The sequence below is a fragment of the Hemitrygon akajei genome, chromosome 10, assembly GCF_048418815.1.
Source record: "Hemitrygon akajei chromosome 10, sHemAka1.3, whole genome shotgun sequence".
Taxonomy (NCBI): Eukaryota; Metazoa; Chordata; class Chondrichthyes; order Myliobatiformes; family Dasyatidae; genus Hemitrygon; species Hemitrygon akajei.
The window spans coordinates 27,899,123-27,913,877 of record NC_133133.1 but is presented as its reverse complement, the minus strand read 5'-3'; the positions used below and the strand labels follow the sequence as shown (position 1 = coordinate 27,913,877).

Here is a 14,755-nt window from a genome sequence, read left to right as displayed (position 1 = left end):
CGTTTTGGTCCTGACGAAGGGTCTCGGCCCGAAACGTCGACAGCGCTTCTCCCTATAGATGCTGCCTGGCCTGCTGTGTTCCACCAGCGTTTTGTGTGTGTTGTTGTTTGAATTTCCAGCATCTGCAGATTTCCTCGTGTTTGCTCAATATTTCTGATATTAGTGCAGGAATAGCATTCCTGATCCAATCCTGCTTCTGGAATTGGAATAATTTAATTCAATTTAATTTAATTCAACAGTGTTGGTCTTAAGACATTAATTTCTCTATAGTTAAGTCTTGGTTCCACTAAAACTCCATTATAAGTTTTGTTGTGAGCCTTGGAAGGCTTTTCTACCATGGTAGATGATGTATTTTAAAATATATGCAGTGACTAAGCATTGTTTGAAGGGTGGTTCAAGTTTAGGGTAGTTATTGGGCTTTCATATGCCTCCAGCTATGAATCTGATGGATTTTTATGTTAGTCATAGAGTTAGACAGCACAAAAACAGATGCTTTAGCTCAAGTAATCTGGGTTGACAAAGCTGTCTGAGATTGTTCTTTATGCCTTTTATTTGTCCCATATGCCTGTGTTTGGCCCACATTCCACAAAATCTTTCCTATACATATCTGTCCAAATTTCTTTTAAATATTGTAATTGTACTCACCTCTACCACTTCAGATCTAACAGATCTTTCAACATACTCAGCACCCTCTGTATGGGAAAAAAAACTTGCCTCTCAGATCCCCTTTAAATCTTTTCCACCTCATCTTAAACCTATGGTCCCTTGTTTTGGATTCTCCTACCCCGGGAGAAAGTTTGGGAGAAATCCATCATATCTATACCTCCCTTGATTTTATAAGCCTGTAATAAGTTCACCCGTTGACATCCTCCACTCTTGGGTAAACAGTCCCAGTGACAAATTTGTTTGTATGATTTATTTTGTGTCCTGCTTATATGTTACACCCAAATGAATTGCTCTTAATTTCTACCTGGGATTCCAGTGTTAATTATAAACTAATATGTCTGCATATGCTGGAAGGTCACTGTACCACACCTTATAGTATAGCATATGACAGCAATAGGCAGAGGGCAGAAGAGATTCACCAGAATTTTGCCTAGAATGGAGGGCTGAGAGAGTGAATAGGCTGGGCTTATTCTCACTGGAGCATAGGAGGCTAAGTGGTTGACCTTAATAAAGGTTTATAAAATTGAGGGGCACAGACAGGATGGTCTTTCTCCTCCTCCCAGCCTCCGAGTAATAAGTTGAATTAGAGGGCAGAAGTTTAAAGGGAAACGGGAGAAATTTAAAGGGGACGGGGGGGGTAGAGGAAGAGGTAAGTTATTCACATATCTGTTTATCTGGTAAGAGCTGCACAAGGTGTGATGGTAGAGGCAAATACACTTATGGCATTTTACAGGCATACAAATAGGTGCTTAGACATGGTAATACAGGCCTATTGCTGACAAATGGGATTAGCATAGATGGACATTAGTCAGCACAGGAGAGGTGGGCTGAGGTGACCCAGTTCTGTGTTGTGCGATTCGTACAAGAACTTTAAGGCATTGACAGTGTTATTTTAATAAGACTATAAGATATGGAAACTGTCCATTCAGCCCATTGAGTCTGCTCCGCCATTCAATATTGGGCTGATCCAATTCTATTAGTCATCTCCACTCCCCTGCCTTTTCCCCATACCCTTTGATGTCCTAACTAATCAAGAACCTATCTCTGCCTTAAATACATGCAATGACTTGGCCTCCACAGCCTCTCAAGGCAACAAATTCCACTGATTCACTACCCTCTGACTAAAGTAATTTCTCAGCATCTCTGTTCTAAATGGATGTCCTTCAATCCTGAAGTCGTGCCCTCTTGTGCTGGACTCCCCTACCATGGGAAATAACTTTGCCATATGTAATCTGTTCGGGCCTTTTAACATTCGGAACGTTTCTATGAGATCCCCCCTCATTCTCTTGAACTCCAGGGAATACAGCCCAAGAGCTGCCAGACATCCCTCATACGATAACCCTTTCATTCCTGAGTTTTGATGATTTGATGAGAATATGTATTGATGAAATTCATAGGGCATTTCTCCAAATCATTCCTCATTTGTATCAGTACCTTTTCCATAAATAAATGCATATGCACACAATGCATCATGTTCAACTAGCGTTTGCTACTCTTAAAAGCAAAGTGCTGCAGTTGTGACTAATCGAGCAAAACAGACTTTACTTCAGATGTTAACTACCTTCATTAATGGTTCCTCACAGAGTACAAGTCTATTTATAATTAATATTTTACACTATTTAGTCACTATTTGTGGAATTTGTTGCCACTGGCAGCTGTGGACGGCCAGGTCTTTGGGAGGCAGAGATTGACAGGTCCTTGATTAAACACAGCAGCAAAGGTTACAGGGAGAAGGCCAAGGATGGGGGTTGAGGAGGAAAGAACAGGATCAGCCATGATTGAATGGCTGAGCAGACTCAATGAGTCAAATGGCTTAATTCTGCTCCTATGTCTTATGATCTTATACACTGAGCTTTTCCTGCCATTCTTTAGGCCACAGAGTGGTTGATACTGCTCCATACACTTTTCATTGAGTTGTATTGTGATGAAAATAGAATCCATGTTGCAGTTCCATGTGCAACCCTTTAACCACTGGGATGAAAAGATTGAGGTGAGAATTGATGATGACTTGTAGCAAACAGCAGGGAGAGCTCTCTATACTTACTATAGTTAGTCTTGTTCCATTGAAGATGTGGGAAATTAGATTGAATTAGTCATTGAATACCTCACAGCCAAGCTTAGTACTTCTGCAGGGATATTATCTATTCCCAATGTTTTTTTTTGTCTTTGGCTTCATATGGTCTTTTGACAACTAATCAGTCAGGAATGGTGGGAAGTCTGGATAAGATAGTTTGTCAAATAGTTTTCATCATGCATCAGGCATGATTCAGGAGTTCTTTGGAGTATTTCTTTCAGTGAATCATTATGTCAGGCTCTGCCAACTTCTGTTCTTGGTTGTCAGTTGCTTATTTGGGCCACAGATGGCCTTGATAGTATTCAATCAGATCAGAATTAGGTTTATTATCTCCGGCATATGACTGTTAACTTAGCAGCAGCAGTTCAATGCAATACATAATCTAGCAGAGAAAAATAATAATAATAATAATAAATGACCAGCAGTGTGTTTCAGGGATCTGTTCTGGGACCCTTACTCTTTGTGATTTTTATAAATGACCTGGATGGGGAAGTGGAGGGATGGGTTAGTAAGTTTGCTGATGACACAAAGGTTGGAGGTGTTGTGGATAGTGTGGAGGGCTGTCAGAGGTTGCAGCGGGACATTGAAACGATGCAAAACTGGGCTGAGAAGTGGCAGATGGAGCTCAACCCAGTGGTTCAGTTTGGTAGGTCAAATATGATGGCGGAATATAGTATTAATGGTAAGACTCTTGGCAGTGTGGAGGACCAGAGGGATCTTGGGGTCAGAGTCCACAGGATGCTCAAGCAGCTGCGCAGGTTGACTCTGTGGTTAAGAAGGTGTACGGTGTATTGGTCTTCTTTAATTGTGGAATTGAAGTTAGGAGCCGAGAGGTAATGTTGCAGCTATATAGGACCCTGGTCAGACCTCACTTGGAGTGCTGTGCTCAGTTCTGGTCGCCTCACTACAGGAAGGATGTGGAAGCCATAGAAAGGGTGCAGAGGAGCTTTACAAGGATGTTGCCTGGATTGGGGAACATGCCCTATGAGAATAGGTTGAGTGAACTGGGCCTTTTCTCCTTGGAGCAACAGAGGGAGAGAGGTACCTGATAGAGGTGTATAAGATGATGAGAGGCATTGATCATGTGGATAGTCAGAGGCTTTTTCCCAGGGCTGAAATGGTTGCCACAAGAGGACACAGGTTTAAGCTGCTGGGGAGTAGGTACAGAGGAGATGTCAGGGGTAAGTTTTTTACGCAGAGAGTGGTGAGTGAGTGGAATGGGCTGCCAGTGACGGTGGTGGAGTCGGATACGGTAGGGTCTTTTAAGAGACTTTTGGGTAGGTACATGAAGCTTAGAAAAACAGAGGACAATGGGTAAGCCTAGTAATTTCTAAGGTAGGGACATGTTCGGCACAACTTTGTGGGCCGAAAGGCCTGTATTGTGCTGTAGGTTTTCTATGTTTCTATAATAAATAAAATAAAAATTAATAATAATAAATAAATAAATAATTGAATTATGTATATTGAATAGATTTTAAAAATGTACAAAAACAGAAAGACTTTTTTTTAAAAGTGAGGTAGTGTCCAAAGATTCAATGTTCATTTAGGAATCGAATGGCAGAGGGGAAGAAGCTGTTCCTGAATCGCTGTATGTGTGCCTTCAGGCTTTTGTACCATAGTAACAGTGAGAAAAGGGCATGCCCTGGGTGCTGGAGGTCCTTAATAATGGACACTGCCTTTCTGAGACACTGCTCACTAAAGATATCTTGGGTACTTTGTAGGCTAGTACCCGAGATGGAGCTGACTAAATTTACAACCTTCTGCAGCTTCTTTTGGTCCTGTGCAGTAGCACCTCCATAGCAGACAGTGATGCAGCCTGTCAGAATATTCTCCACGGTACAACTATAGACGTTTTTGAGTGTATTTGTTGACATGCCAAATCTCTTCAAACTTCTCATGAAATATAGCCGCTGTCTTGCCTTCTTTATAACTACATCGATATGTAGGGACTAGGTTAGATCCTCAGAGATCTTGACACCCAGGAATTTGAAGCTGTTTACTCTCTCCACTTCTGATCCCTCTATGAGGATTGATTGTTTTCCTTTGTCTTACCCTTGAAGTCCACAGTCAGCTCTTTCATCTTACTGATGTTGTGCCAGGTTGTTGCTGCGGCACCACTCCACCAGTTGGCATATCTCACTCCTGTACGCCCTCTCATCACCACCTGAGATTCTACCAACGATGGTTGTATCGTCAGCAAATTTATAGATGGTATTTGAGCTGTGCCTAGCCACACAGTCATGTGTATATAGAGAGTAGAGTCGTGGGCTAAGCACACACCCCTGAGGTGCTCCAGTGTTGATCATCAGCGAGGAGGATATGTTATCACCAATCCACACAGATTGTGGTCTTCTGGTTAGGAAGTCGAGGATCCAATTGCAGAGGGAGGTACAGAGGCCCAGGTTCTGCAACTTCTCAATCAGGATTGTGGGAATGATGGTATTACATGCTGAGCTATAGTCGATGAACAGTATCCTGACGTAGGTGTTTGTGTTATCCAGGTGGTCTAAATCCGTGTGGAGAGCCTTTGAGATTGCGTCTGCCATTGATCTATTGTGGCGATAGGCAAATTGCAGTGGGTCCAGGTCCTTGCTGAAGCAGGAGTTCAGTCTAGTCATGATCAACCTCTCAAAACATTTCATCATTGTAGATGTGAGTGCTACCGGGCGATGGTCATTAAGGCAGCCCACATTATTCTTCTTAGGCACTGGTATAGTTGTTGCCTTTTTGAAGCAAGTGTGAACTTCCGCCCACAGCGGTGAGAGGTTGAAGAATCTGCACCTCATGATTGTCATCAGGTTGCTGGATCTCCTGCTCGCTTTCCACTCACCGTCTGTTCTATAGGTTACAGATATTCTGTTGGACCTTTCCCTTGGTACCTGTGGAGATGTTCATTTTTCCTTGAGATGTGGTGGAGCTTCTAAAGCTGAAATGCTTTACAGTTGCAGTTAATAAGATCCTACATTCTCTGGCCATTCTCATCAAATAAATTCAGATTCCTGGTGTTTTCATGAATCATAATTATGGTGCATTTCCAGTCAGACATTGTCAGATGCGATGGCTCATTTTTTGCTGGGAGTAGTCAGGTTATCTGTGAATTTTGTACCACTATACATACCCTTTCTTGACCTCCTTGATACCTTTGGCTCAATCAGTTGGGCCATCCTTCTCAAATATGGCTGCCAGCAGAAATTCTTGATCTTGAGTTTGTGTCATGATGCCATGCAGGTCTTGATTCTAACCAATGAGGTCCAAAAAGGCAGCTTCATTTTCCAAGCATCATCTCCAATCTTTCTTCCCATATTGCTGTACCAATGGCAAGGTTCCCAGTGGAGTCGAATCAACTTTCAGGACTGGTGGGAAATGATTCAATGTCCAGTACTGACCTGCACAATTCAGCCCAACCCATTGCCAAAATTTGCAGGTCCTGGTCTGACTTAATTTATTGAACAGGAGTGGAAGCAAGTTATTTATGAACTCAAGGAATGCATAAGTAAGAAGGTTGTTCCTTAGCTTCGCACTTTGCTCCCACTAATCGGTCTGTGTAACGGCAGTGTGATATGTTCTTTGCAGGTTTGGCAAAAGTTGTCATTTAAATGTAGCCAACAGTAAGGCAACTGCATGATTAAATCTGTTGTAATTGCAAGGATAGTATGGTACTGGTTTAGTTTGTTGAATTACCTGTAGACAATAGCCAAAAAGCCTCTTGTGAATTCCCCAGGCCTTTGCATATGGTAAGAGCCAAATGAAATGCATATAACCTCCAAGCCTTGAGACAAATAGTTTCTCAATATGACAGAGGTCTAATTTTGTAATATAAAGAAAAGCAAGACTTTGTAACATACCTTTGCTTGATTTCATTCAACGTGAGCAAATTAATGGTTGAGAAAGTTGCTGAGAATAATGTGCAAATACTGTTGTCATCTCTATCTGCTGTTGAGTGATGCTTCAAAGTATAAAACAAAACAAAATAAACTATTTGTGAAATAAGATGGTTTGCTTTGGAATTGTCAGCTTGTGACAGAAACAAAACAAATTCCGTCATTGAAAACTGAATTGTATCAAGCATACATCTATAAATGTAGATCCGTTCATGTTATTTAATCATTCTTTACTCTTTATTTCCTGCTTTGGTAATTACTGTGAAAATGATTCCTTCCAGCTGCAACATGGTACCAGCATTATGCATGACTTTATGCTAAAATCACAGTGGGCCTAGTCCTCTGTAATTTTAGTGGGGCTTCAGTATTGTTTCATTTTGCTGTGTTAAATGTGTACATAGGATGATTATTGTAATCTGAGTTCACTAGATATAAATGTGATTGAGGGATTAGACATTTCTGAACCTAATCCAAATTTTTGGATTAAATTTCAGCTTCACCATTCATTTCCAGCCATTCACGTGTAAAACTTGCATTTAAATTGTATTCTTCATGCCTGCAAAGTTCCTCTGGGCACCTCCACGAATTACTCTTAGTGCAGGCAATGTTGTTTGAACAAAATGGCAGCCAGAGTTTGCACAAGTCTTACAGATAACATTGATAAATGACTAGGTTATCTATTATTTGATGTAGGTATACAGATAAATATTGGCAGCAAGGTTCTTTCTCATTTACAAATGCTATCGCCTAAACCTTAATTCTCATTTTGATCTTTCAAAAACTAATGACCATGTTCATTATTCACTCAGAATTACAAAGTTGAATTGGCTAGATTTTGTTCAAGTGTTCCCACCCCCACCTGAACCCACCAAATGGATTGTGAGCGAAAATGATTGGCTCAGTAAAGTGCTAAAGGTATAGAAAAAGGCATCATACTTCATTGTGTGCAACTGGATATCATACAGGGAATTAATAAGTAATGAGGGGAATACAAATCTGGGATTGCTGTCTTCATGTAAAGTATTTGAAGTAGGTATCGATGTATTTTAATTCTTGCCTGTTTTTGTGCTTTAGTAACAAACTTTATTGGAGTCACTTAGAAAGAATCCAAAATATATTTTCAATAATTTGGAGAAATTAATGGGGATCCTGCTACTGAGCAATGTTTATTGAAGATGTTCACCATAATAGCAGTTAATGTGCTTTCTTGACTCTTTTCAAATCTTCTAACATAATTTTTCTTTTTTTTTTTGCAGATACCATAGTGAAAAGATGACACTGAGTTACTCAGAGTATCTAGCTCACCGTCAGCATCACCACTACCAGAATGGCATTGCACACCCTCTACCACCATACAACCATTATTCCTGACAATGACTTGCATGACCAGTCACTTGATCTTTCAGCAGACCTCTTCCCCGGGGACCCTTCCCCTTCCTGGTCTAGCTATCTCTATTACTGTACCATTTTATGATGATAGTTTCCGTTGCCATAGTGACATACAGCTGTTTCGTTTATGTCAATTTGGCAACGGGTGGAACATTGTATTTTTATTCAGCACAGTTTTTTAAAAAATTTCAATGAAATTGTCACTTTTGCTTTTTGCATTCCCAAATTTTCTTAAATCTGTGGATGAATGGAAGGAGAGTTGAGATTGTTTTGCGCTCCAAATTCCAAGAACAGGAATTTTCAGGGTTATATCTTTGTTCAATTACATTTTTTCATTGAGCAGATAAAAACTCTTTAGTTTTCTTTAAGGTTGATTCAGATGCTCTAAATGAGTTTAAAAATCATTATAACATTACTGCTTTTGATTTGCATCAAATTCCTTAAACTAATCATTTTAGTATAAATTTTTAAACTTCTCTTTTATGTTTAAAATGCAGCCTTCAAATTGCAATTACAAAACATGCTGGTTAGTCCTAAGTGTATGTGAGAGCATCAGCTGCTTGTGCTCAGCTTTGCACTTTGGTTCTGTTATAGTCAACAACGCCAAATGTGTACACTGAGTACAACTGGAGGCCAGTATTTAACTCCAGTGATCAGATTATTTTCTCCCTAGCTAAATAGGAAAGGGCTAAATTGAATTGCTGAAATATCGTATTATACTTATGTATACGTAGAGTGCTCATGATAAAAACTATTCCTCGGAGCTATCCATGGTTGAATATCTATTAGGTATATTTGCCAGATAGCACATAATCATAAGATGCTTCACATCGACCTACTTTTGAATATAAATATTCCTCAGTTGTATTTTCCCTCGAAGGGAAAAGTGAACCATTTTTAATATATCATCATGCTGCTGCAGAATTATCTGAATTTTTCCTTTAAAAAGGAATTCTGAATTGAAATTTGATTTATGGTTTAAAAAGTGTGATTATGCATTACTATCATAACATTGTGAAAGCATTCTTGATTTTTGGGTCTCCATTCTCTTGCTGTTTTATTTCTCCCTCCAAGAATGAGGGTAAAGTATCATGAGATAGATGTTTTTTTTATTGAATAAGTTTACCACCACCAGAGACCATTTATCCATTTATATACATGAGGTACTCCCTTTGGAGTAACTCCTATTTTGTTGTTTTGAATAGCTTCAATTAAATATAATAGAATTTTGGAATTCTCTTCTACTCAACAAATCTAGATGGACTCATCTAAAATATCACTAAACTTCTTAACTCTATATCATTCTTTGTTCATTGTGGCTTGGCAGCGCAGCATAGTAGTAAGCTTTCTCCTTTAAAACACAATTTTACCACTCCGTTTCTGACTGAATCGCCAGAGAAAACAGATTTTTCGGATTGCTTCTAGGAAAGCATAAACATTGATTTAGCCTTTTCCAATAATTAGCCAGGCTGTGACAATTCTTTGGTTCTAGTACATGTAGTCTTTGAGTAAAACAAACATGGTTTGCGTTGAGTTTAATTATAGATAATTGACCTAACATTTTCCTATTCTCTACATTCAGAACTCCAATGATTGCATTAGTCAGTGTGTACATTAGCAATTATACTGTAAGGAGAGAATTAAGACTAAGTGACTGGGCTGTCATGGTGCTATAACTCAGGGAAGCATTAAAATGCACAGTATTTTATGCAACCTGAGGCTGCCAACATATTTTGTAAACACAATATTTTGCTCAGGCACTTATGGTCAGTGTTAGAGGTTTATATTAAGATAATTTATTAAGTTATTTCAAATTTTCTGACTAAGGTGAACTTTTTGAAGAACCAGATATCTCCAGATGCAAAATAAAAGTAGGGTATGTTTGTAAGACTTCCCATTTTCTGCATTCTTACTTTGGATTTCCAGCTTTTGGACAAGTAGATATGAGTTATTTTCAATTCCTTTTCTCAAAATATAGGCAGTTTTGAACAGGTTACATGTATAAAATTTAACAACATAGTATTACTTTGCTAAGCCTTATGTTTGTCTGCTCTCCTTTTAAGAAAATAAAAATTTGTATCTCTTCAGGGAAAAAGGATGCAGACAACTACCTAAATTAAGTGTTTAGATCTGGCATAAACAGGATTATTACTGGTACCAAAGGACATATTTCTCTTGCCCTGAAAGATTAGATTAGCTACTCTTTTTTTTGAGATTTTCATTAAAGCATCATTGAAACAAATCAAATTTGAGGACTACAGCTGTAAGAATTCATAACGTCTTTAAATTTTTAGCCTTTAATATGACTATTTTTTTTAAGATTCTTGTACTCCAAAATTATATATTTGAGCCTTAAAGTCAAATATGGCATTCTTCTGAAGATTTTTTAAGATTTGGCTTTATTGATGAAGATCAGCTAAGTTTCAAAGACTCTTTGTCAAAACTGTCTTCATCTAATTTCAGCTTTGATAACAGATGGAATAAACCATGAGTTATGCCTTTGAATATTCCGGTGGGCAATTTAAAGAAAGTTTCAGGCATTAAATGTTAGGGCTTTCAGACAGTGAATGAAGTTTTGTCTTTATGCTGTGAAAGAGGGCTCAGTATGTTAAGTTGCAGTTTTCGTTGACTCCTTCCATTAGTCACAATGAAAGAATTTTAAGGGTTGTGCATCCACAGTAACACCAAAAGCAATTGTTTAAATTTCACTTGTGTTGCCTTAATTTTGACACAAATAGCACAAAACTGAACAATCTTTTTGGCTGCCAAGTGGAACTTAGTTTACTGAATTTCTACAAACATCATGTCTATCATCTCGGCATGCTCATCCTTTCCCTGAGCTCTCTACTAGTTTTGGGGGGAGGGGGGGGGGAAGAAAAAATGGTGCTATACGACTCTGAATAGGTCACGTGACTGGTCATGCTGACTCCGAGATCATATCGGAATAATCTTGATATATGCAGATATTATACAAAACTTTATTACCAGTGTAATAATGATGAAAACAAATATATAAAATCCTGCAGCCTTGCAAGGACGAGGTCAGCAATACTTCCCTGCATGGCGTGGTGGAATGGGACATATCTTGTCGTGTGTAGCTATAGGAGCATGACAGTATGTTCATGCTGGTCAATTTTTTCCTTTGAGAAAATGAATAAACTGAAGCATTAGATATTTAATATTTTTATGGGGCTGTTACATTAAATGCCACCTCTTAAACGTTCACTTTTTATATACTGTTGTGCAGTAGAGGTTACATCGTGTTGTCGTTCAGACTGAACCAAAGATGCCTCCAGCCATGATCTAATGCTGCTGTGAATTAAACCTGCTTTCCAGTCCTTCAAGGTACTGCAGGAGATTTTAATTGTTTTTTTATTTTTGTACAATTTGTAACTGGTTTTGCTAGTAGTATTGATTCAATTAAGTTTAATTTGAAGATTCTCACTGAGCACTGTTGAACATTGATGACTGGTAACTTTGCCATGTGGTGGCTGTATCGAAGAAGCCCACTTGTGTGCCTCTCAGACCTAAGGGTTTCTTTAATCTGTATCTTAGAGACCAGCAGGAAATCTTTATACAAAGATGTGTTTAATTATTTTTGCCATTGTTGTTTGAACTCTTGTTTCTTAATTTTACTCTGGACCCAGTAACTACACTGGTTGTCAATCGCACTGAGAGAGCGAGAGAGTTGTATCAAACTTTTCTAACACATGTATGACAGTTTTTGTACATTGAAGTCAATTCTTTTCTGAATTTTTGGATCTAGTTTCTAAGTTATTTTAGTGTTTTTTTTTATATGTTAAAAACAAAATGAGTTAACACTGTCACCAGCAGACTGATTTACCTACTGATGATACAGTGATGCTGGGATAACAACTACCTGGTGTAGCTTGTACCCAAAAATGTTTTCATTGTTAGTAATTGTTGAATAATGGCACCACAGTATATGTGAAGAACTCCCTTTCATTATGACTAGATCCTCCACATTTAAAATTTTACAATTACTATTAGTGTTATGATTGTTGAAATGGGCATTTATAGTATGGTTGTAAGTCAGTGTGGGGGGGACTTTATTATAAAATGATCAGTGGGTCTGTGAGACATGGATTGTGGAACAATGTAGTAGTTTTAACACTATTGTTACATTTTAAACCATTTACATTTTAAACCCAATAAAATATTAATAAGTAATTGGTCTCGTTGGTACACAGAATGAAATGAGTGTTTCATGTGCCTAATGTATACTATACTAGTTTTGGACAGATTCAAGAAAAATCTCACAATATTGTGGGTTTAGATGGTTAGTAATGCAATTTTTTGACTGAATGGAGTTTATTTTTAAATGTTATGCAATGGGTGATGGTGGAGGTAACAGGCACTGAAATTATTTCCACTCAAGTTGGGAGAGATACCACTTCATAAAGTATGAACAGTACTAGTGGATTGAATGGACTTCCAGTCAAGGGAGACTGTTTGCCAATGCTCTGTGAAGGGGAACCACCTACAATCAGAACAACCTGAATTCCAGAATCTACAGAAATCTACAGTGAATTTTTCTAAGCTGAAGATTATGTGAGGAGAGAGGGTGAATCAATAAGAATATTTAGTGAAATATGTGGGGCATTTTCCCCACAATGTTTTTTATCAATAAAAATGCCAATAAAAGCACATACAAGCGTTGTAATGAATGACTCTATTGAAATTTTGTTAATTGTACATATTTCTCCTCAGTAACCCACCAATGGCTTCAAAATACATTCACAGTCATAATTTACAATGGTGTAGAATTTAGTTCACAACTGTCTTTGAGTGCAGAATATTTTGAAATGAATTGTCATTGAAGCTATGCTGGCTCTCTGTGATGCATATCCCCTGAAAACTTTCCCAAGTACCATCTGGATCCCCAGTTACCCTGAGTACATCAAAACCAGAAGTATAACGAAGCTAATTTAGATCACATCAGAGTGCTGTCCTTTTTAAAGTAAGTAAAAACAAAATACTCAATGATTTACAGAAAGGTCATTGTTGTGCAAATGATTTCTTTAATTTTATCTATTTTGATGTAGATTTCACTTGGGGTGGGGGGAATATAGATTCTGGAAACCTGAAGTGCAGCAGGAGGAACTCTTGTCAGGCAGCATTGACGAAGAGAAATGGTTAATATTTCAGCTCAATGGGCTTCCATTGAACTTTCATCTATTTTGATGAAAGGTCATCAGTTGAATCATTAATCTTCCTCTCTCTTCCCCCATATGCTGACTGATATGAGTATTCTGTACATTTTCTACTTTTGTTTGAGATGAAGATTCAATTATTCACCTTTTACAGGATCTGTGTATCACCAGTAAAAAAAAAAAATCCCTGAAAAGATGTTGAGTCACTATCTTGTATCACAGCAATCCTTGGGGTGGGAGCTTCAAAGTTCAAAGTAAATTTATTGATAAAATCACTGCATACTATCTTGAAATTCATTTTCTTGCAGGTATTCACAGTAGCACAGAGAAATACAATAGAATCAGTGAAATACTACACACAAAAACAGACTGACAAACAGCTAATGTCCAAAGTAAGCCAAATGAGCATTGGTTGTTTATCCCTATTTGTGTATAATGTTTTACTGATTCTATTTTTGACATTAAATCCAAGATTTACATTCTAAGTGCAAAATAAATTTATCAAACTACATATACATCACCATATACAACCCTGAGATTCATTTTCTCATGGGCATTCACAGTGAACACAAGAAACAAATTAAAATCAATGGAAGACCACACCTAACATGATGGATAAACAACCAAAGTGCAAAAGACAACAAACTGCAAGTATTTTTTTATTATTTATTTTGTAAGTGCTAAATATTGATAACATGAGATGAAGTGTCCTTGAAAGTGAGTCGGTAAGTTGTAGGAACTGTTCAGTGATGGGGTGAGAGAAGTTATACCCTCTGGTTCAAAGTCCTGATGCTTGAGGGGTAAGAACTGTTCCTGAACCTGTTTGTGTGGGTCCTAAGGCTCTTGTATCTCCTTCCTGGTGGCAGCATCGAGATGAGAGCATGTTCTGAATGGTGGGAGAATGATGGATGCTGTTTTTCTGCGACAGCACTCCACATAGATGTGTTCAATGGTAGGGGATGGGGAGCTTTAACTATGATGGACTGGGCTGTATCCACTTCTTTTTGTAGGCTTTTTCTGTTCAATGGCATTGTTTCCATACCAGACCATGATGCAACTAGTCAATATACTCTAACCACCCATCTATAGATGTTCATCAAAGTTTTAGGTGGCATGCTGAACCTTCACAAACTTGTAAAAGGAACGTAGAGGTGCTGCCATACTTTCTTTGTAACGATGACATATTGATACATTTCCCAGTCCAAATTATGTCTATTTTGACAGAAAGCTGCAGGTGAATTTCTTTGTACCATGTCTTCTTGGTGGGTTTGAGGTGCTACAAGTGATCTCCAGGTGAACAAGTGCTATACATTTTGTAGATGGTGTACACTGTGTAGAAATGACTGTTTAGGATGGTGAATGAGATGCTGGTTAAATGGGTACAGAGTCACTAGTTTTTGGCGTTGCACTGATCAATTAAAGTGGATGTGTCTTGTAGATGGGGATGTCACTTGCTATAAAAGACCTAGCCTCTGATCTACCTTTTACAGACGCATTATTTTATGTGGCTGGTGTAGTTGAGTATCAGGTGGGATACTTGAGGATCACAGTATTGAATCCCAGCATTAAAC

The 14,755-nt window shown here is 38.3% G+C and overlaps 1 protein-coding gene across 1 annotated transcript in view; it reads left to right on the top strand.

Annotated features, from left to right (window-relative positions):
- LOC140734250 (nuclear protein AMMECR1-like) overlaps positions 1–12,694 on the top strand; it is a 156,350-nt gene extending 143,656 nt beyond the window's left edge. Inside the window, exon 7 of the mRNA XM_073057964.1 lies at positions 7,878–12,694. Within this exon, the coding sequence (XP_072914065.1) occupies positions 7,878–7,992 (115 nt within the window). The 3' untranslated portion in view covers positions 7,993–12,694. The remainder of the gene's footprint in view (positions 1–7,877) is intronic.
- The last annotated feature ends 2,061 nt before the right edge of the window (positions 12,695–14,755 follow it).